Here is a 23,154-nt window from a genome sequence, read left to right as displayed (position 1 = left end):
GAGTTGGTGTTTTTTTTTTTTTTTTTTTATTCATTTAAGTTTGTCTGTCTGCGGTTTAAACACATACGACAGATCGACCAGTAGAGAGCAGCAAATTGACACCTTGCTGACTCGCTGACTCGCTCGACCGCCCCCAAACAGACTCAAACAGTCAATACGTAATAAACCGGATGTGACGTTTTCGACAATCGCTGATCGGGCTTAAATACGATGTGATACACGAACAGTCATCGGCTGATGTGTTAACTATGACATCATTTATGTATGCTTTCTGCTTAACTCATTGAGTGCCCAAATTATTTCTGGCTATTTCTGGCCATTACGATTTTGATTTTGATTTTTTTTTATCAAAGTAAAAAAAGGAAGCGAGATACAGCCTTTTTCAGTTATAAGTTAAACAAGGAGTGGATGGAGCTGCAAATCTTCAGATATAATAATGATATCTTGGATTCTGAACAAAAAAAATATTATTATTTATTTATTTATTTTTACTACTTTTTTTCAAAAACACGAGAAACACGCGATTGGCACGTTGCACCATAGCGTTAAAACACGTGAATGGCATATGCCATATGTGGCCTATGAAACTAAGATCATTGAATCTCCTTTGTTATTAGTGTTATTCATATTGTCTGTTACCTAAATTCATTATCCTCTACTCTAAACAATAAAGCCCCCCTTAGCTCTCCTAATCACAACTCCCTGGAGCCGTGTGTGTGTGTGTGTGTGTGTGTGTGTGTGTGTGTGTGTGTGTGTGTGTGTGTGTGTGTGTGTGTGTGTGTGTGTGTGTGTGTGTGTGTGTGTGTGTGTGTGTGTGTGTGTGTGTGTGTGTGTGTGTGTGTGTCACTAATCTTACCATAAATACAATCATTGTTTAGTTTATCACTATCTAACATTCTATAACATCAGCAGTGAGGGTAGGAGAAGGAGGGCAACAGCTTGCTTCCTACACTGCAGGACAACAGGACGTCAAAAACATTACCAGCTGAGAGTTAAAGGGATACTTCACTTTCGGGCCGGGGACACATTTAAAAAAAATATTAAAAATAAATGAAAAAAGTTATGGAAAATTCATGGCCCCCTCACACATTAGTAGGACACTGCGTGTCGTGAGGGGGCCATGAATTTTCCATAACTTTTTTCATTTATTTTTAATATTTTTTTTAAATGTGTCCCCGGCCCGAAAGTGAAGTATCCCTTTAATTTAAGGTCATTCTCTGTGGTTAAATACACTGGCAGCTTGCTTGTTCAAAGCGGCCGTTGGTTGCACTCGAGTAACTAACGAGTGCTTGTTACTTTGATGTTAAATAACGAGGCAATGTACACATTTGTGTTGAAAATATATCCTCCGCAGTATCACTAATCTAATTTAAGATGTACAAGAAACCCTCTCTGACTGTTCTGAGTATGAACTTTAAGAGTTTGTTGCTGTTTGAGTACTACACGGCTTCTCTCTCTCTCTCTCTCTCTCTCTCTCACTCTCCACCAACGCTGCAGCCGTGAGACGCTGTGAAACAGCAGAGTGTGTGGGAGGGGGAGGGAGGTGACTCTCTTAAAGAGACAAACAGGCAGACAGACTGCTCTCGGTCACATAATTATTGCGTCTTCAATATCGGTGAAAATTATGGGTTTATTTTGAGATCTGTTCGATGCCGATATGGCATTTTACGGATGATATCGGCCGATTTCGATACTTTACCGATAATAATAATCGTGCATCCCTAATAATTGGTCCTCACTAATGCTCATTATAATATTGTACCATTTTTGTCGACTCTGTCTCTGTCTCATTGGAGGGCTGTGGACAGTTCAGAAACCTGTTTACCAGTGACATCATCGATGGGGAATCCAAGAGAATAGAAACTACAGGCTTTCTATTCCTGTAAAGTTAGCGTGTTATAATGGAAGCCATTGTTCTCATGTTAATGAAAGATAAAACATAAATAAAAAATAATCTTGTTTGAAATGGCCAAACCAACCTACTGATGTCACTGGAAGGCAGGTTTCTGAACTGTCCACAGCCCACCAATGAGACACAGAGTGAGTAGAGAAATGGTGCCATTTTGAAAATCCACCTGTCCACAACAGTACTTTAACTCATTCACTGCCACTGACGTAAAAAACATAATTTTTTTCCAAATACCAAATCTGCCACTGACGTAATTTAGAAAAACGTTGATTTTATAAAGATCTCACCATTCTTCATCTCTTGTAGGGATGCATTTCATTGTAACACACCCGGATACAGAAATAACGTCAATCGAAGATTTCCGTTTCCGTCTGCTCCCTGTTTAACTCTCCCTCTGAAACGCCATTTTCTCGGCTTTGTTTTTATCCACGTGCTGCGTCAGACGCGCTGTTTACAAACTGCTACTACTGGAAAATGGAATGTCGCGGATTGAAAAAAAAAAAACCTACCCTGTGTGTCTACAAACAGTTGGACACGCGATCATAAGCGCATGCACACACACGCGCACGTAACATGCAGACCTGCGAGGCGCACTGTGCACACACACACAAGCCAGCACTGCACACGTGTGAGCCGGCACTGCACATGTACGCACACACACACGTAACATGCAGACCTACGAGGTGCACCGTTGCTCCGATCCGCACCAAACTTGCCACCAACACTGGTCAGAGGTCTGCCATCACAATAGCCACACCAGGAACCACGTGTGGCACCCAGGGGCCTGCCAGGAGCCCCTGGGTGCCACAGGCGCACCATTGCTCCGCCCCCTCTGTGTTCTTATATTGGCTGGGCTTTAAAAAGCCATAACTCCAGTTCCCAGCATGGTAAACTTCCGAAACTTGCTAGGGGCACTTAGAAGGCCAATAGGGACAGCCTGTAATTGCTTAAACCGCGCCCCGTTTGTGTTCCTATTGGCTGGCCTTTAAACCACCATAAAACCACTTTTTGGTAAACTTCCGAAACTTGCTAGGTGCTCTTAGGGTGCGTTCGGAAATACAGCAATGAGCGCACTGGCCAATACAAACTTAATAGGCGAGTGCGCTCCGGTGCGCAATATCCGAACGCACCCTTAGACGGCCAATAGGGACAGGTTGTAATCGTTTAAGCCCCACCCCCTCTGTGTTCCTATTTGCGTGGATTTAAACAGCCATAACGCCGGTTCCCAGCATCGAATACCTACTAAATTTGCTAGTTACACTTAGACGGCCAATAGGGCCAGGCTGTAATCGCTTAAGCTATGTAGCTCAACTTTTCAGCTGATTGCCATATAGGCTTGTATCGTAGACAGAACGTCGAGGCCCCGGTCATCGCTGCTTGCAGCTTTAATTCTTATTATTCCCGATAATGAATCGCATTTTTGAGGGGCAATGCGTATTCCAAAAGTTACGCAACATTGCACACACATTACCAGTGGCGAAAAATTAAGTATTTAAAAAGAAAAGGCGGGCTCGCCTTAATGGCTCAATAGCGCCCCCTACAAAAGTTTATGCTTCAAGCCCGACAATACGGTTTCGCCTACATGCATGCAAATTAGTACACACCTGTATCATGTACCGACTTACAAAAAACTCTCTTGGAGCCATGACCGAAACCAAACAGGAAGTCGTCCATTTTGAATTGATAGTGGCGTTTTTGTGCATTTCACAACATTTTCATGGGTTGTACTTTAACGAACTCCACCTAGGTGGATTGAATTCGCTCAGCGTACACACAAGACCTAAACGATGAAAAGTTATCAAAAGCTAGAGTTTTTCGTAAAATGGCGTGACCGTGGCTACGTGTCAAACTTCAACGCCAAACAGGAAATCATAATGGCAAATCTACAATTCCTATTGGCTGGGCTTTAAACAGCCATAACTCCGGTTCCCGGCATCGAATACCTACAAAACTTCCTACGCACACTTAGACGGCCAATAGGGACGGGCTGAAATTACCTAAGCCCCACCCCCTCTGTGTTCCTATTGGCTGGGCTTTAAACAGCCTTAACTCAGGTTCCCAGCATCGAATACCTATGAAAACATCATACAATAGCACTATTGCGCTATTGTATGATGTTTTACATATTCCCTCCAGCTTTTAAGCTCCCGGCAGCCATCGCAGACGCCATCTTGAAAATAATGCCTTTCCACAACTGAGATTGTCCTAGATTTTCAGTATGCTTTTTAGCATGCCCAATACTAACAGAATCCATTGGGGGAAAAAATCTATAAATTATTTGGATTTTTAACCATATACTGACCAATGTAATATTGGAATCCTTGCAAGCAGACCACTAGGGGGCGATCCCAACTTGCTTGTGATGGTTTTTGAAAACCTTATGCCCATACCTAACACCATGTCAAAAATCTAAAACTTGTCACCAAGTGCACAATTTGTATGATTTTTGACATATTCCCTCCAGCCTTTCCACAACTCAGATTTTCCTAGATTTTCAGTATGCTTTTTAGCATGCCCAATACTAACAGAATCCATTGGGGGAAAAAATCTATAAATTATTTGGATTTTTAACCATATACTGACCAATGTAATATTGGAATCATTGCAAACAGACCACTAGGGGGCGATCCCAACTTGCTTGCGGTGGTTTTTGAAAACCTTATGCTCATACCTAACACCATGCCAAAAATCTAAAACTTGTCACCAAGTGCACGATTTTTCTGAATTCCCTCCAAGCTAAATACATAGAGGCATAGTAATGCCTAGCACAGTAAACTCATAGTAACTGAACACATTAGCATAACAGACATCCCACCCTGGAGAAAATCATTTGCGGGAGGTTCACGTACATGCACGCACGCGCGAAAATGTTTGGTTTTAATTCGTTTTTTGGTTCTTTTTTCCCGGTTTTGTCCTTAATTATACATTCTTATTTTTGCCTGATTTTACCATCTCTATTTGACCAATATAAATCTACTTTTCTCCCGGTTTTAATTAGTTATTTTCTTTAATTATATATTTTTTAATGTTATTCAATTCTAATGTTTGCCTGATTTTACCATTTCTATTTGACCAATATAGTCAACTACAGTACAAGCACATAAATAGATCTTTATCTATCTCTCCCAAGTAGCACTCCATCTCTTATTTGATCAATATACACTGAATCAGTTATCTTAAAAACTAGCAAATCTACAAGCACTTAAACAGATCTTTATATATACACATACAGTCACTTTAAACTCTTTCAGCCTGGAGTATTAGTTATTTGGGCATCATTAGTGTAGCTATTAAAGCCACAAGCAGATCTTGTAGATCACCCTCAAGGTGTCACGCTAATCTGTTTATTTATTCCGAAGAACATAGAAAACATGACAAGCCTTGATTCCAATTGTCTCCATGTGGAGACAATGAACTGCAAAGATCATGGAATAGGGACTATGAGTCATTGGGACTGAAAATGTTTGAATATACAGAACATAAATTGCATGATATGGATAATGATATTGATCCTGAAAATATTTTTTACAATACTACAAGTAACCACTGTGAAATTTACACTGAAGATCAGCTTAAAAGGAAAGACAATATGGAAGGACCAATATCAATAATACATTTCAACTGCAGGAGTATGAAATCAAACTTCTCAAAGATAAAAAAGTGTTTGAGACAACTGGGGGGGAAAATCACAGTATTACCAATCTCTGAGACCTGGCTTGAGGATGGACAGGCTAGCTGATTTAGAGGGTTATGAAATATTTTTTTATAATAGGACTCATGGAAAGTGTGGGGGAGTTGCATTATATATTGATACAAGCTATAAAACTAAACAAGTAAAATGTCAATGGTAATAGATAATATAATGGAATGTATTACTGTAGAAATTGAGAAAAAATGCACTAATAAGTTGTGTTTATAGAACACCAGGATCATGTATTGAGACTTTTAGGGATTTGCTAATGGGGATGTATTAGAGCTTAAATCGGGCCTAAATATGTGAGCCCGGCTCGACCCAGCCCGACGGAACGTCAAGCCCGGCCCGACCCAAAACCCGATACATAATTGACTAATTGGGCCCAGCCCAGCCCGAAACCCGTCATTTTTCTAAACAAGCTTAATTGCTGCATACAACCTTTTTTCTCATTAAATCTTGATAATTCGTAAAGAACAGGAGTCATTCTACCCTTTTCCAACTGTCTTTATTTTTTTTTTAAACAGTTTGTTGCAAATTCAGCAAATAGGGCTATAAATGTATAAAATTACACGGCCTCCGCTAAATCAGGCAGCAGGCGCCAAGCGCAGTATAGCGCGCACAAAGGCCAGGCCAGGCAGGCTGGCTATTATAGTTACAAAGTTCAAAACATTTCTATTAGGCTATACAAAAGTAGCCTATTTAAACAACAAACCAACAAACCAAAAAAACTTCTGCTTAACTCATTTCCTGCCAGAATTATTTCAGATTTTTGGCTGTAGACTGCCAGAGATTTTCCATTGAAAAAAAAAATTCTCAGGAGCCGAGATACAGATTTTTTAAGTTTTAAGTTAACAATGAAGTGGATAGGAGTTTAAATCTTTGATATATCATATCTCCTTGGTCTTTGGATCTAAAAAAAAAAAAAAGGCGAGAAATTAAATAGAACGCAGATATGCGTCTTTGGCAGCCAATGTGTTAATAGCGATAACAATTAAATTGTGTAGAAATATTGACTCAAATCAAACTAGGCTTATGCAATATGCACCACTAGGTCTGGAGGACAATTTAACATTCGTTCGTGTTTACAAAACTTTACATTGTGCAATCTTAAATGAAATCTGGGACTCACTCTGGGCACATGAAATTAGCCTAGGATAAATCAAATAAAAGCCAAGGATAACGACATGCATGAAACATATAACATGAAAATATATATATATATATATATTTGATGAATAGCCTGCCCTGAATCATAACTAAACATTTCCGGATTAAATTAAATATCAAAATAGGCTAAACAAATAAAATAACCACAATTTGTTATTTTTGTCCAACACAAAACTCTTCTTCTTTTCAAATTAACACGTGTTCTTCTTAATATTCCCAACAAGTCAGCGCACGCACGGCAGGGCCTCGCTCAGGGCAGGCCGCAGGCCGCAGCTACGCAGCAGCGATTGCGAAGCAGCACAGCAGCTGAAGGGGGAGAAAAAAAAAGAAAGAAAAGATAAATGAAAATGATACAATCACAAGAGAGTGAGACTAAGCCTACATTTAAGGCTTATAATGCTTAGTTACCAATGATTAATTAAAGGCTAGAGGCTACAGTAGGCCTACCTACTCACCAATATTATAAGTTGTTAGGTAGAAAAAGGATGGAATCCACTGTGGACGATTTCAACGACGTCCTCCGCTCGGAGATGGTTCTGCCTGCGGCGCTGAAAACACGTTCACTGGCACTGCTGCTGGCTGGGATGCAAAGCACTGATCTAACCAACCGTGTCAGTTTTGGGTACTGTGCCTTGTTGGCACTCCACCAGCCAAGAATATCTCTTTCATTGTCCATGACAGCCGTCTGGGCAATATACAGATTCACCTCGTCAACTTCTCCCTCGTCTGCGCCTCTCTGCTCATTTTCCCACTCCGCAAACTCAGTGTCCGCATTTTGGGCCGAAGGAGCCGGTGTCCCCGCCGCAGCCTCTCCATCAGTGTCATCTCGTGCTGCTGCTGTAGGCATGGCTCGGAGAAGAGTGCGGGTATGCTCGTAAACACTGTCCCTGTCCGATGGTGACATCATTCTTAGCTGGTTAAATTTAGGCCAGAGGAATGTAGCGACTTTGTGACGGTTATCTATTATGATTTTACGAGCGAGCCACTCTTCGTGCCGTTTACGCACGGCGGCCTGCTGGGCTGAGTCCAGTAGGTGGGGTTGACAGTGGCGTTTGAGTCTCTCATGCCAAAGGCACACAAGATTGAGCGTAGGATACTGGTCTCCCTCGAGTTCCTTCTGTGCATCGTAGAAAGGCCTTAGGAAGTCTACTAAAAAGCTCAGTGTGTCAGGGGCTATGTTTTCGATCCGTGCACTCTCTCCGCGCGCTTCCAGTTTCGTATGGAGCTCATTGTAAACGTCCTGAACAGAGGTCAGTGTGAGGAAAACTGTACTGAACCGGGTGTCCCCCATTTGCAACAGGGTTTTGGACAGTTGAGCTGCCAGCCCAGTCTGTTTAACATACCTCACTAACTCTTTTGCAGCAGTAAGTGTCTGTCCTATATCGGGAGCAACATCCTTCTTCAACTCTGCAATGTCAAGTCCATGGCGTAAGACTGTGTTGAGTACGTGGTCAATGCAATCGAGTCGGGTGTATGGACGCAGAGCGTACTTAATGTTAGATCCCTGATCAGTAACCCACACAATTCTGCTCAGAAGAGTAGCATCAATGCCAAACTTTATCGTTAGCTTGTTGACAATCTCCCGTCGGATATTCTCTCCGGTTTTTGGATCTTCCAATGGGAACGCAGCTGTTGACAATGTTTTTGTCATAAGTTTCATCTCCTCTGTTATGAAATGGCACGTGATCGTCAGATAACTTAATTTGCGGTAATCGTCGGTCCACATGTCTGTTGTCATAGCGACAGTGGAGCCAGCTTTGAATAAACCCTGTAGTGTCTGTGCCAAGGATTCCCTCCTCTCTTCTGCCATGGCATTACACCTCTTTGCAATTGTAACGTTGCAAGGCATTACTGAGCTAAGTGCAACTCTCCCGTGCGCAGCCCCCACGTTAATGAGCTCTTGTGCTAGATCTTCAAAGCCCTTTCCATTCACGATATTAAACGGCCTAATATCTTTACAGCAAAAGCTGACACATTTATCTGTGACATTTTGTTTCACCGTTGCGGGCAAGGCTTTAGGGGCAGTTGTGAAAAACGATGCCACACTTGGTTGACTTGCCTCGACCGGCAGTCCTCCAGATTCACACCGCTCTCTGTGCCTGTTAAGCGTGGAAGTCCCTGTGTTTTTGCTGCTGTGACGGAGCACAGTTTTGCAGCTTTTGCATTGCACAAAATCCAACTGATCATTGTTCTCGTCATGCACTTTGTCAAAATAGTTCCATACATCAGACTTTAGTCTTTTGTTTTCTTGCACAACTACACCATAATCACCAGATGCCAGTCTCCTTTTAACTTCACCAGAATCCACTGTTGTTCGCTCCATTTTTCACCTTTGCCGCTTTTCTTTTTGTTATTGTCGTTTCCCGCTGACAGCTCACAGCTGACGTTCAGATCAACGCATCTGACAGGTTATTGGCCAAGGCAGGTCATGAGGGAGAGGGAAGGGGCGGGAGGTGACACACACATGCACACGCGCGCGCAGTCACACACACACACACACACACACACACACACACACAGTCACAGTCACAGCACACACACACACACACACGGAGTCAAGCGCACTTTTAGCGCAGCTTACAACAGTGTGTCAGTGACAGTAACAGTCACAGACAGAAGACAACATAACATACCGCGCTTATTGTTGCTTTTTGTAAACAATAGGCAACTAAATTAATACAAATTAATTAATATAAACATTTATTTGTAAAAAAAAAAAAAAAGTGTTATTTTGTTGCTTAGCCCAGCCCGACCCAAAACCCGACAAATACGTGACGAATTGGACCCGACCCGGCCCGTGCCGACGGGCCGGGTCGGGTCCCGGCAAAAATCTTAAGCTCTAGGATGTATGACAATATAACTAATAAGAAAATGGTTTTCATCTGTGGCGACACAAATATTGATTTACTTAACCCATCTGAGAACAACACAATCACAGAGTTTATTAACTCTATGTACAGCATGAGTCTATATCCCACCATCACAAGACCAACTAGAATAACAACACATAGTGCTACACTAATCGATAATATATCTACTAATGTTATTGATAGAAAAATAGTAAGTGGAATAATTATAAACGATGCAACTGACCACTTGCCAGTCTTTGCGGTCATTAAGGGCGGTATCAGGACCAACAAGGACGCAAAAGTTCACATATTAAAGGGATACTCCACTTTCAAATAAAATAAACATTTAAAAAATATATTAAAAATAAATGAAAAAAGTAATGGAAAAATCACGGCCCCCTCACGCATTAGAGTGTCCTACTAATGTGTGAGGGGGCCGTGATTTTGCCATAACTTTCATTTTTTTTAAATATATTTTTTTAATGTTTATTTTATTTGAAAGTGAAATATCCCTTTAAGTAGAATTAAAACAGAAGAGGCAGTTATGTCTTTTAAAAAAGATTTAACCCTCGTAGGGTCCTCGGGTCCTTTTAACCCGGTTTAACATTTTCAACATGAATTAAAAGTATGTAAAAAAAAAATGTTCTCTATGAAACTTCTTCTATTTGCCTTATTTACTGTACTAAACATGTGATATGAAAATGAAAAATTTCATTTTCATGAAAATTAAAATTTTCACCCAGGGCCTTCGGGTCAAGGCCCTGGGTGTGACACGAAGACCCTACGAGGTAGAACCAAAACTGGAATAAGGTCTATGTAGATCAGCGATGTTAAACTGGTGTTTCGTGGGGCGTTTCTGGCCCGCGACGTCGTCAAATCTGGCCCGCGAGGTGATTTGAGAAAAGGGCATTTAATACTACCTCTAATGGGAGAAAAAAAGGCAGAAAAAAACGCCAGCGCCCAGTAGCTCCTTACTGAGGCTGCCTGGGGGTTGAATACTGGACAAACTTGTTATGCGAGAACAATCACCATTCAACTCTACCTGAGAGAACGCTTTTTCAACAGCATCACAAATCCGGTAAAATACCGTTGTATGGAGAAGTATATGTCAGTTGCGTCTCTCATCTGGAGCGGCTGCATTCCTCCCCGCACCCCGCCCCCACCTCCCCCCACTTTGTAACCAGTGTTGCTGTTCTAATCTTGAAAACTAGAATGAATTTGTCAGAGGGTGTGACATTAGTAGGATAACCAGCGATAGTTAAGAGCCTGCGCAAGGCTAAATAATTAACACCGTGTGTGTGTGTGTGTGTGTGTGTGTGTGTGTGTGTGTGTGTGTGTGTGTGTGTGTGTGTGTGTGTGTGTGTGTGTGTGTGTGTGTGTGTGTGTGTGTGTGTGTGTGTGTGTGTGTGAAATGAAACTGAAAGTAATAACTTCTCCAAAAGGAAGGAATGGCAGGTCTGATGGACAAGAAATAAATAATCCTTTTGCACATCCATGTTCTGTTCGTTTGTCAACAATGATCTAAATGGGAAGTTTATTTCAGCAGCTAGAATCTGACAGTTTTAGTCCGTTTTTTTTGGTGCGCAACACAACCCTCGTTTAAGTGAATTGCTTTCACCTGCTGTTGCTGTGCGGAGTGTGCGCAACAGGGCATATCTCCGCCAAGCCAGGGTGACCTACCCAGGCCCATGAAATTCATATGCAGGCATAGTAGCCAATTAGAATGAAATCTGCAAAAACGGACTCATATACTGATACAGAACCATATATTGGCTATATATTATCGTTGGAAATCTTGTATGTTCCTTTTTTTATTATTATTTAAAACAATTTAAAATCGTGAAAATAGCCAAAATTACAACACCAAAGGCCAAGTGGCCTTGCCCCTAAAATGACAAAATTCCAGGCCTGAACTGCAGACATTATATTGCCTTTTGTTAGGCTATTCAATGTTAGTTTTAATTTCTTGAAATCATATTTATTTAATTTGCAATACTTCAACTGTATGGCATGCTAAGGTTTTGAGACATATTGTATTATATTACTACACAATAGTAAATAAATAATTCTAAAAATATGCTTTAAATAACTTATCTATGGATTATAGTTATGATAAGTGTTGCCATAATCATGTAGCTCTACAACAGAGGCATAGCCATGACAGCAATGGTACAAAATAATATTTAAGAAAATGTATATATATATTTTTTAAATAATCATTTTCAGCCATTCGGCCAAGTGTTTCCTATATTCGGTATTCGGTTTCGGCCAAGAATTTGATATACTGTAGTTATAGCAGTGACTCAGGTGTAGTGGAGTAGAAGTAAAAGTACTGGAAATACTCTAGTAAAGTAAAAATACCCCAAATCTTTACTTAGGTACAGTACTTGAGTACATTTAATTAGTTACTTTACACCACTGTTCTATAAATCTAGTTATTTAACCACCCACACACATTACCAGGTATTGTTTAACTTCAAATTGATTATTCTACTTAAAATGGTTTATTATTATTATTATTATTATTATTATTATTACAAATTGCATTGTTTGTTTTTAATGTCAATAATTAAAGTAGCTATTCTTCTTATTAATACATTTAAAAAAAAAAGGTGATATGCATAGTTAGTACCAGTGTCTGAGTGCGTGTGAGCGTGCATGTGCGTCCACAACTGGTTCCGGCCCCCATCAAGTCACCATTTGACCAATCTGGCCCTCACCCCAAAATGAGTTTAACACCCCTGATGTAGATGATGTGAATGAATCATACAATACTTTTTTGTCCATATTAACTGCTCTCTATGATAAGAACTGTCCTCTAGTGAAGAAAACAGTCACATTAACTGTTCTCTATGATAAGAACTGTCCTCTAGTGAAGAAAACAGTCACATTAACTGTTCTCTATGATAAGAACTGTGCTCTAATGAAGAAAACAGTCACATTAACTGTTCTCTATGATAAGAACTGTCCTCTAATGAAGAAAACAGTTACATTAACTGTTCTCTAGTGAAGAAAACAGTCACATTAACTGTTCTCTATGATAAGAACTGTCCTCTAGTGAAGAAAACAGTCACATTAACTGTTCTCTATGATAAGAACTGTCCTCTAGTGAAGAAAACAGTCAAAAATAAATTTGGTGGAAAACCATGGCTGACTAAAGGAATACAAAAAGCATGTAAGAAGAAAAATGCGTTATATAAAGAATTCCTAAAAAAGAGGACAACAGAGGCTGAACACACTTATAAGACATACAAAAATAAATTAATAAGAATTATGAGAAGCAGTAAAAGGGACTACTATAGTAAAGTACTGGAGGAAAACAAGAGTAATATTAGAAATACATGGAAGGTACTGAATGGCATAATAAAAAAGGGGGCTGGAAAATTAGGATATCCAAATTATTTTCGGATGAGTTCAATTATTTTTTTGTTAATGTTGGTCCTGGTTTGGCTAAGAAGATTCCAATGTCTGGTTTTAAAGATAATGTGGAAAGTAAACCCAAAAAGGTAGCTAACTATGTTTTTAAAGGGAACAGATGAAAAAGAAATAATTGACATTGTCAACAAATGCAAGGCTAAGACATCTATAGACAATAATGGAATTGACATGGCATTAGTTAAAAAATATTATAGAATATGTGGCGAAACCTCTTACATATATCTGTAACCAAACATTGGAAACAGGGATGACAAGACAAGATGAAGATGAAAATAGCAAAAGTCATACCAATATATAAGGCTGGAGACAAACACAAACTCACAAAGTACAGACCTGTTTCCCTCCTACCCCAGTTTTCAAAAATATTGGAGAAAGTGTTTTATAAGGTTAGATGAGTTCATTACCAAATACAGTGTATTATGTGAACAGCAATATGGTTTTAGGGCTAATAGGACAACAACACATGCACTTATGGAATTTGTTGAGACAGTAACTATGGCAATAGGAAACAAATATTATGCAATAGGAGTATTTCTAGACCTCAGTAAGGCATTTGATACTGTAGCTCATGAACTGTTATTACAAAAATGAGAAAATTATGGAATTAGGGGGTTAGCTCTCTCTTGGGTAAGTAGCTATTTACAAAATAGAAATCCGTATGTACAGATAAATAACTGTAAATCACAATTCCTGAATGTTAAATGTGGGGTCCCTCAGGGTTCCGTGCTGGGCCCACTGCTCTTCATCTTGTATGAAAACGATATGTGTGAGGTTTCAAAACTATTGAAAACAATAGTATTTGCGGATGATACAAACTTGATTTGTTGTGGAGCTAACTTGGAGCAACTTTTGGAAACAGTGGAACAGGAATTGAAAAGATTAAAGAGTTGGTTTGATTCAAATAAATTGACACTAAATTTGAGTAAAACTAAGTACATAATATTTGGGAATCGTATAATTAATACAAACAAAATACTTTCAATAAATGAAATAGAAATTAAACAAGTGATTGAAATCAAATTTCTTGGAGTAATAATTGATAAAGTATGCTGGAAGCCTCATATAAATTATATAAAAACTAAAATAGCGAAGTCTATTGCAATACTATATAAGGTCAAAGATTTTTTAAACAAAAGTTTCATTATACATGTTGTACTGTTCCTTTATACTCCCATACATAACGTACTGTGTGGAAGTGTGGGGAAACACGTACAAAACAAATACTCATTCAATATTCATCCTTCAAAAAAGAGCCATAAGAATTGTAAATAAAACCACATATAGAGAACCAACTAACCAACTCTATCAAATTAAAAGCACTAAAATTCAAAGATTTGGTTGACCTTAAAACAGTTCAAATAATGTACAAAGCAGAAAATGGATTATTACCAAACAATATCCAAAAGTTGTTCCAAGCGAGAGAAAGTCATTACAATTTGAGAGGAGTCTGTATGTTTGATCAGCCAATAGTGAGGACAAATGCAAAATATCACTGTATCTCTCTTAAAGGAGTTACTCTGTGGAACAAATGCAGAGATGAATTGAAACAAAGTGCGACATGGAATGCGTTCAAGCAAATGTTTAAAATGGACATACTAAATAGATATAGAATAGAATAGCTTGTTAGGTATAACAAATGTACTGTAGGTTAGAACTGGAGCATAATTTTGACTGTCTAGTATGTTTGATTGTTTGTTTTATTCATTTACTTTTGTTGTTTTTTTGTTTTGCTTTTTTTTAACTTGTTTTTGTTGTTTAAATGAAAGTGTGTAAACACTGGGGCGGAAAGCCACAATATTTTTTCTAAAAGTTTGAGATATTTGAGACATATAAAGAAGGGGTAGGACCTGATAAGTTTTCACAAAACTTCTTCCTACTCCTTTTTCGAACATGGACTATAATTCAAGGATGTTAAAATAATTTTGGCGCTGTTTTTTTATTATGAATTCTTTCTTCTTTTTTTCTCCTTTGTCTTTTCTCATTTATATATTTTGTAATATGTTCGAAATAAATAAATAAATGAAATTAAATTAAATCTACAAGGCAAGCTCACACCCCTCGTGAGCTTGTAGACCTTCCAATTTCATTAGGCTATTTGAATGCATTCGCCACTCGTTTTTAGCTTTGATTTATCATCAAAATTGATGTAGAAAATAAATTGGCCACAGCAGCAGCAGCTGCGCTGTGCTTTTTTTTTGCAAACTGTTGACAAAGTATTCAATCAAAGCTACAAAGAGGACATAAGTGTTTTAGCTGAGCTTCATCAACAATGCTGCCAGCTTAACATACCTCGACGTGCCTTTTGCCGTCATAAAGGCCTCCGTGAGCTGAGAGAAGTCACTGTAGTTACATTACATACAGTGCAACGGGCAAAAGTTATTATTTTAGACACGGGTAACTCCTTTTTATCTCCGTCTCTCTCTGCATCTGAGACCAGTGGTTGGTCACTTTTAGACGCCCACTCCTCCCACAGCGAATGACATTAATTCATTTTGTCAGATTGACAGTTCAGCGACGAATGAGAACAAAGAAGGTTGCAGATCCGGTCTGTGTGAGCCTCATGTGTTCAAACCCAGACAGCAGGCGGGCTCTAGACCAGATCTGAGTAATGAGAAGTGAATACGAACCGTTCTCCCGCAAATCCACTTTTTGATCGCCTGGTCGGCATTTGCGGGAGATTTATGTATCGCTCGCGGGTGTACGGGAGCAACGCTAATTCCCGGGAGACTCCCGGAACTTCCGTGAGAGGTGGGATGTCTGGCATAAAACAATTACATACTGGTATGAACAGATTGCATATTAAACCCAAATAATCCCTGTAAATGCATGGATTTCCCTTTAATGGAAGCAGCCATTTTTTGCAACACACATGGCTAGAATACTGAGGAAAGTTCTAGAACTCAAATATAAATCTCTGCTTATATTAACTCATTGAGTGCCATTAACGTGTTTCACGTGTTTTACCGCTATGGTGCAACGTGCCATTAACGTGTTTCACGTGTTTTACCGCTATGGTGCAACGTGCCATTAACGTGTTTCACGTGTTTTTGGGAAAAAAATAGATTTATAAAAAAAAAATATATATATATATATATACATTTTTTTTTTAACCCAAGATATCATTATCTGAAGATTTGCAGCTCCATCCACTCCTTGTTTAACTTATAACTTTAAAAGGCTGTATCTCGCTTCCTAAGCACTTTCTTTTTTTACTTTGAAAAAATAAAAAAATAAAAATCATAATGGCCAGAAATAGATAATAATAATAATTTGGGCACTCAATGAGTTAATAGCTGCCCACACATTACAGCACCTGAAAGGGAATTAGCCTGTTGTCAACTGAACAACAAGGGAAAATTGAAACTGAAACTAAACTTAGTTGAATAACAAACAATATTCTTTGCCAGAGGATGGCAGCTTTAGCACATGACTAGGCTTATCTGTCAGTCTCTTCCTGTATTAAGTCTCACGTGATGTCGCGAAGTCTTGACGATCTTGCAGGATCTGATGAGGGTTCATAGACTCTATTTTACAGTTGGTAACTAGCATTTTACATGTGAATTGAGCATGTGAATTAGTCTCATGTCCAGCTATTTGACCATTTTGCCTAATAGTAATGTACTGCAGTCATTCCTATTGCTATTAATGAGTTTTCATTTTAATGTAGTCTTTTGAGAGTTCATGTTTGATTTGAGATAATGGTAATGGCACAATAATTGTGAATATTTTGTGTGTAGTGTCCATTGTCTGTTTTACTTCAATGGTGTTTTTTGGAAAATAAATTAATAATCATTGTGAAGGGTGTTATAACAGATGAAGTTATGGTAGCTATAATGTGCTGTTACGCTGAGCTCATAATGCCTTTTGACCAGCCCTTACAATACTTATAAACCCTGTTATAAGTTGTCATTCATAATTATAAACATTTATATAACAAGTGTTATGAAGCCTTATAACACACATTATGAATGTGATTATAATGCCTTATACAGTATATGTAATCTTCATATACAGTGTTGTCATTTGATGTTACAGAAAAGAACTGCAGGAGACTTTGTGCCAGTATACCTCCTACACCCTCAATGACATTGCCACAGTGACAGAATTCTGTCAGTCACGTTCAGAATGGATAGACGATCGGACATTAGAGAAAAAAACAATGAATGACATCAAAAAGGAAGAAAGTCTAATTGATCTGAGCTTTGGCCATGTGACCGGGTCCGAGGACACAGGTCAGGCTTTTGTAGAATATGTAAAGAGCAAGGTGTCCATGACTGCTGATGCAAGACGTGAGGAGCTGAATAAGAAGCTGGGTGAGGTTCTTAAGGAAACTAGAAGAGGCTTGGAAAAGCTGAAACCGTTTGTGGATGCTGTGGAATCACTGGCTGTTACCTCTCTGCATGTCTTTGCGGAAAAGAAGCAGGTGTTACAGCTGCCTGAAGGGACAAACTTTAAGAGTGTTCAGGCTGTCATCACTGCTGCAAAGCTGGTCTGCCCACTCCTCCTGCAGTTTAAGAGAGAAGCAGATACCTTCTTCTTTCCCAGCTTTCACAATGTTGACGAACATACAACATGTTTGGATAAATATGTATGCAAAACCAAGCTCATCTGCGAAATGTTGGAGAGAAGGTAAATTAAGCAAACTGCCTTTGGTTTTCTTTATTCATTACAAAATATGATTCATTGTGCACAAGCCAGTACAAAATATTCTGAAATTGAGTAAGGCTTCTCATTCATAGCTCTGTCAGAGAATTTGGGAACATGAAGAATACAAAAACTGTGGTCCAACTACCTGCATATTTGTCTGAAGGTGACATAGAGGAAATGCTACGTCATATCAATTTGCTCACTGATGTCAGGTATGTATTATGTCTCAGTGGATTAGACATATTATAAAAGGTGTAGGTTGCACTAAAATAGGTGTCAAGTCACTGCTGGTCGTGTTGTAAAATGTGAAGTCCACTACTTAGGAATGAAATATATTTACATATATCAGAAGAAGAAGACTCTCATACCTGCAGGGCTTGTTTTACAGTGTCTAAAAGTATCAATATCCACTGGCATGCAGTCGTCTAGTCCTCTGGCATAGGCCAATCACAGCGCGTCTTTTCCGAGACTTAACTTAAACATGTAACGAAAAAACATCACATGGATGCACCTGGGACGTATCATCAGTGTTGTAGCCTGGGGTCATAGGATGTTTCGGGTCTCGCAACATACACCCTCACCCAGGTGACCCAGCCAGGGTTGATCAAGCCCCGACTTACGTCCCAGGTAGCTACCCACGGTCAGTCCTAAATAGGGAAAGACAGGGCCACGCAATACGCTTGTCCGAAACTACTCTGCCAGGAATGGGGGAGAGCGGAGGCTCTGGCACGTGGAGGGGCTAGGCTCTGTGGATGGCCTGCTGGCCGGGCTCCTCCGTCTCACCAGGTCCAGGACCTGAGCGTTGCACCAGACTCCCCCGCTCCAAACATTTCATTCTGGTGTGATGGTGTCTTGGCCCGTGGTGGTACTGCAGGCTCCCTTGCGTCTTGCTTGAATGGTCCTCCTAAAGGCCTCACCGTGGATTTGTTGGGCTTCTTCCTCACGGAAGACACACACTGGGGCGCCAACCCAAACTGCTCCCGGATGCCGTCTACATTCCGGCTGTCACCCGTCTCTCCGGTGGTCACCAATCTATTCCTGGTTAACAGCTGTTGGTCTGTTTAGCAGACTACGACGGCTCGTGTGGAACAACCAAAGCATGGATGCATGTATAATGACAACTAATAACATATTATTGAGGAGAAAAAAAAACGCCTTTGACCGCAACAAATAGCATAAGTAGTGATATGCTTATGGGCTCTTCTCTATGTTATGGGTGCTGCCGGGGAAACTGGACGACAGGGGCAATTCTGCAAATAGACCCCATGGCTAGTAATTTGGGATCAATATAAGTAGGAAAAAAGGCTATATGTTATTTTGGTCCAGACTTGACCTTTAAGTTAATAGTTTCACAGTATTTTGAACAAAGAATTGCACCAGTAACATCAATTATATTGACTCGCTGGGGTGACAGGTTGCTTAGGACATGAAAGGTGTGTTGCTGGCCTGCCTAAACTTTTTGGCACACAGTAGACTGAGGTAGCTTCCCATTAGAACGCTTCTGAAATAAGGGCGTGTTATTTAAATGACGATCGATTGCAGCTGCCAGATTTATCAACACACTGTCCTTTTTTTACGCTGTGATTGACAGGGTACACCTACTTGATAAATCACATGTGAACCCTGTCGTAAGATGATTCCTGAGCTCAAATTTAAGCTGGTTTCTACGTTCCATTGATAAATGAGGGCCAGTACTCGTATCGTATAGAAAATGCTGATAACATTTAAAGTCCAAACTCATGATATTGTTTTTAATATCCATTCTCTATTCCCTCTGACAGGATGGACCAAAACTTTACAACTTGGTTCATGTTCCAGGATGACTCCTCCTCTGGCTTTAGGAAGGAGTTCAGCGATCGTCGTTTAGGGATGCTACAGTCTCTAGCTGAATTGAATGAAATTGCTGTCCAGCTAGATACGATGAAGAAGGGTGCTCTGATCTCCAGTGTAACAGGTGGCTCAGTAGCGGTAGTTGGAGGTGTGCTCACCATTGTTGGTGGAGTTTTAACAGGCGGAGCGTCCCTAGTTCTAACCGGGGTGGGGTTAGGAGTTGCCTGTGGAGTCAACAGTTTAGTCACCAAAGGCACAGAGATCGCAGTAAACAAAAAACAAAAAAAGAGCGCTAATGAGATAATGAGCAACTTCAGGGAAGATTTAAGGTGTCTCCGGGAGTATATAGAGGAGGTGTCTGGTAAAGCAAACACCACGCTGGGAAAGGACAATGTGGATCTGCTAGGATCTATCAAAAAGGCCAACAAAATTAAAAAAGGCATTAAAGCTTTAATAGATCATGTTAAACCAGAAACAGACCAGGGAGTAAGAGGCCAGGGAGGAGCGGATATGGGCCAGGGAGGAGCAGAAATAGGCCAGGGAGGAGCAGAAATAGGCCAGGGGGCAGCAGAAATGGGCCAGGGAGCAGCAGAAATGGGCCAGGGAGGAGCAGAAATGGGCCAGGGAGCAGCAGAAATGGGCCAGGGAGCAGCAGAAATGGGCCAGGGAGCTGCAGAAATGGGCCAGGGAGCTGCAGAAATAGGCCAGGGAGCAGTAGAAATAGGCCAGGGAGCAGCAGAAATGGGCCAGGGAGCAGCAGAAATGGGCCAGGGAGCAGTAGAAATAGGCCAGGGAGCTGCAGAAATTGGCCAGGGAGCAGCAGAAATGGGCCAGGGAGCAGTAGAAATAGGCCAGGGAGCTGCAGAAATTGGCCAGGGAGCAGCAGAAATGGGCCAGGGAGCAGCAGAAATGGGCCAGGGAGCAGCAGAAATGGGCCAGGGAGCAGTAGAAATAGGCCAGGGAGCTGCAGAAATTGGCCAGGGAGCAGCAGAAATGGGCCAGGGAGCAGTAGAAATAGGCCAGGGAGCTGCAGAAATTGGCCAGGGAGCTGCAGAAATTGGCCAGGGAGCAGCAGAAATGGGCCAGGGAGCAGCAGAAATGGGCCAGGGAGCAGCAGAAATGGGCCAGGGACTAGCAGCTAGTAGTACCATCGCTTTAAATGCTGTTGGCCTTGGTTTGAACATGATGAATGTCTGCAACAGCATCAGTCTGGTTACAGGCCGCCGGAGTGAAGTAACACAGCTAATCCAAGCCAGAGTTTTACTGTGGCATTCAGAGCTAAACTCATTGATGGAGATCGACTACTGTCTGCGTGAAAGCATGCGGACGTCAGCGGAAAGCATGCGGACGTCAGCGGAGAAGAAAAATTGCCTCGAATTGCCCTTTTATCCAGAAAATTGGATTTGAAACTTTGATCCAGTGAAAGAAAAAGAAAAAAAGTTTTTTCTTTGTCATTTTTATTTTTTTAAACTGTATAATGAAACATTCAGTGATTTAAGAAAATGTACAACAACAATCACATTGTGCTTTTTTCCTGATTCTAATATCCCACTTCAACTCCTTCATGCAGAATTCTGAGCAGGAATTTATGAAGCTAGCCAGTCTCAAAGGTCAACCAAAAAGTAAAATGTCATAGATAGAAGCGCTCTTGAAATATATTACATGTAGTCCTTTGCTATTTTACTTGTTTAGCATTAACATTGTATGAATGTGCTTATTAAGGATTCTATTTTTGATGTATGTTGGCACCCCCCCACCAAAAAAAAGACTGGCACTCAAAGGACCACAAAGGAACAACTCAATGGTCTTTTATCCTTCTGACAAATGATGTCATATTGAATGGTCATGTGTATGCCAGTAAAAACACAAATATATATTTTGTCACCTGAGTATAAAGTGTTTATACATTTGTTTCTCTCCAAAATATGGTTAACTCGTTTATAAATATATAAGTATATATGTTTTACGACTGTGATCGTATTTTTGTTATATTTGTGTTCTGTTATATCATTTGGATTTCTTTTTTTCTTTTTTAAAGATTTTTTTCTGGGTCTTTTCTACCTTTATTGTACAGTGGAGATGGACAGGAAACAGGGAGAGAGAGATAGGGAGAGACATGCAGCAAAGATCGTCGGGAACGGGACTCGAACCCGCACAGCGCTGTCAGGCTACATTAGAGCCTAAGTGCCAGGACCGCTGGCCAGGGTTGTCTTTTTTTATTTTAAAATAATAAAATGAAAAACATTTGATTGTTATTTTCCTTAATATCTTGTTCCCACGACTTTTATAGGGTTACGAAAATGTATCTTGAAATAGTAAATCACACTCCTTTGTAAATAATATATAAAGAAAAACAATATTGATATTTTTAAAGAATAGTAATCAATCAAATTATGAAAAACAAAATGTTTTTTTTATTGTGTTGATTAATTTGATTGAAGAGTTGGTGCCATGGTTTTGCACCTTTTCTGTCTTTCATGTGTCTGAGGTTGATAGAACTTCATTAAGCCCCCTGGTGGTGTTTTTATGGTGTTTTATGTCTTCTCTGACTATTTTGAGTTTCTACCTGGAGTCTGAAACCTTGAGGGTCAAACATGCCAATAGAAAAACAGCGCTTTAGTGACATAGTAAAAATATACCCTCGCCCTCATTATAACACAACAGGTGTGGGCATGAGGAGGAGGAGGGACTAGGACAGGTGGGTGGTGCTAAAGTGGTGGAGGAGGTGCTAAGGTGAGAACCAGGTATACTTAATTATCTGAAGGCGTGTCCACATAAAAACATAGTTTTAACAATTTATGTACACTTTTTTTGAAAAAAATCTTCCTCCTAGTATAACCATGATCACTGAAAATCACGGCACCCCGTCTTTAAATCAACTAACAGCTCAAATGGATAAATGTCAGTTGGCTAATACTGGGATAGTGTAATGTTAACTACGTAAAACTTGTTCTACATAGTGTCACGACTTGTGAATAAGCTAGATACACGGCACAGTATTTTGGCTACATTTGATAGTTTTGTCAAAGACATAACCCTTACAAAAGCCTAATGTGCCTAAATAGTGTAACTGTGAAACTATGAGTATTCCTGTATAGACACACACTACATGCACCTATTCTATTAAAGGACGACTTCACCCATTTTCAACCTGTCTTCATATAATAGGTCCTCACTAATACTCATTATAATATGGCACCATTTTTGTCTACTTGGTCTGTGTCTCAGAGGAGGGCTGTGGACAGGTCAGAAACCTGTCTACCAGTGACAGCATCGATGGGGAATCCAAGCTAATAGAAACTACAGGCTTTCTATTCCTGGAAAGTTAGCATGTTATGATGGCAGCCATTGTTCTCGTGTCAATACAAATTTAAATATAAACATTATAATATTGAAGAAAAAAAAAACTTCCTGACGATGATGTCACTGGTAGACGGGTTTCTGAAGTGTCCACAGACCTCCTATGAGACACAGACTGAGTAGGAAAAAATTACACAATTTCATCAGGAGCATTAGAGAGGATCTATTATATGAAGATAGGTTGAAAATGGGTGAAGTCGTCCTTTAAAGGGACATTTCGCAGATTTTGCATCAAACCCCTATTTTTATCTACACTTAAA

At 40.0% G+C, this 23,154-nt stretch overlaps 1 protein-coding gene across 1 annotated transcript in view; it reads left to right on the top strand.

Moving 5' to 3' along the window:
* The window catches only part of LOC308105606 (uncharacterized protein), a gene marked incomplete at its 5' end in the record, with an annotated part of 123,482 nt that extends 101,716 nt beyond the window's left edge, over nt 1-21,766 (top strand). Inside the window, 3 exons of the mRNA XM_080456438.1 lie at nt 17,093-17,686; nt 17,797-17,916; nt 19,486-21,766. Of these exons, the coding sequence (XP_080312564.1) occupies nt 17,093-17,686; nt 17,797-17,916; nt 19,486-20,941 (2,170 nt within the window). The 3' untranslated portion in view covers nt 20,942-21,766. The remainder of the gene's footprint in view (nt 1-17,092; nt 17,687-17,796; nt 17,917-19,485) is intronic.
* Between the last annotated feature and the right edge of the window lie 1,388 nt (nt 21,767-23,154).

Source organism: Gymnoscopelus braueri (assembly GCF_963280865.1).
Source record: "Gymnoscopelus braueri genome assembly, chromosome: 18".
Lineage (NCBI taxonomy): Eukaryota > Metazoa > Chordata > Actinopteri > Myctophiformes > Myctophidae > Gymnoscopelus > Gymnoscopelus braueri.
Note: the sequence above shows the minus strand (reverse complement) of the source record. Positions and strands in the feature narration are given on the sequence as shown.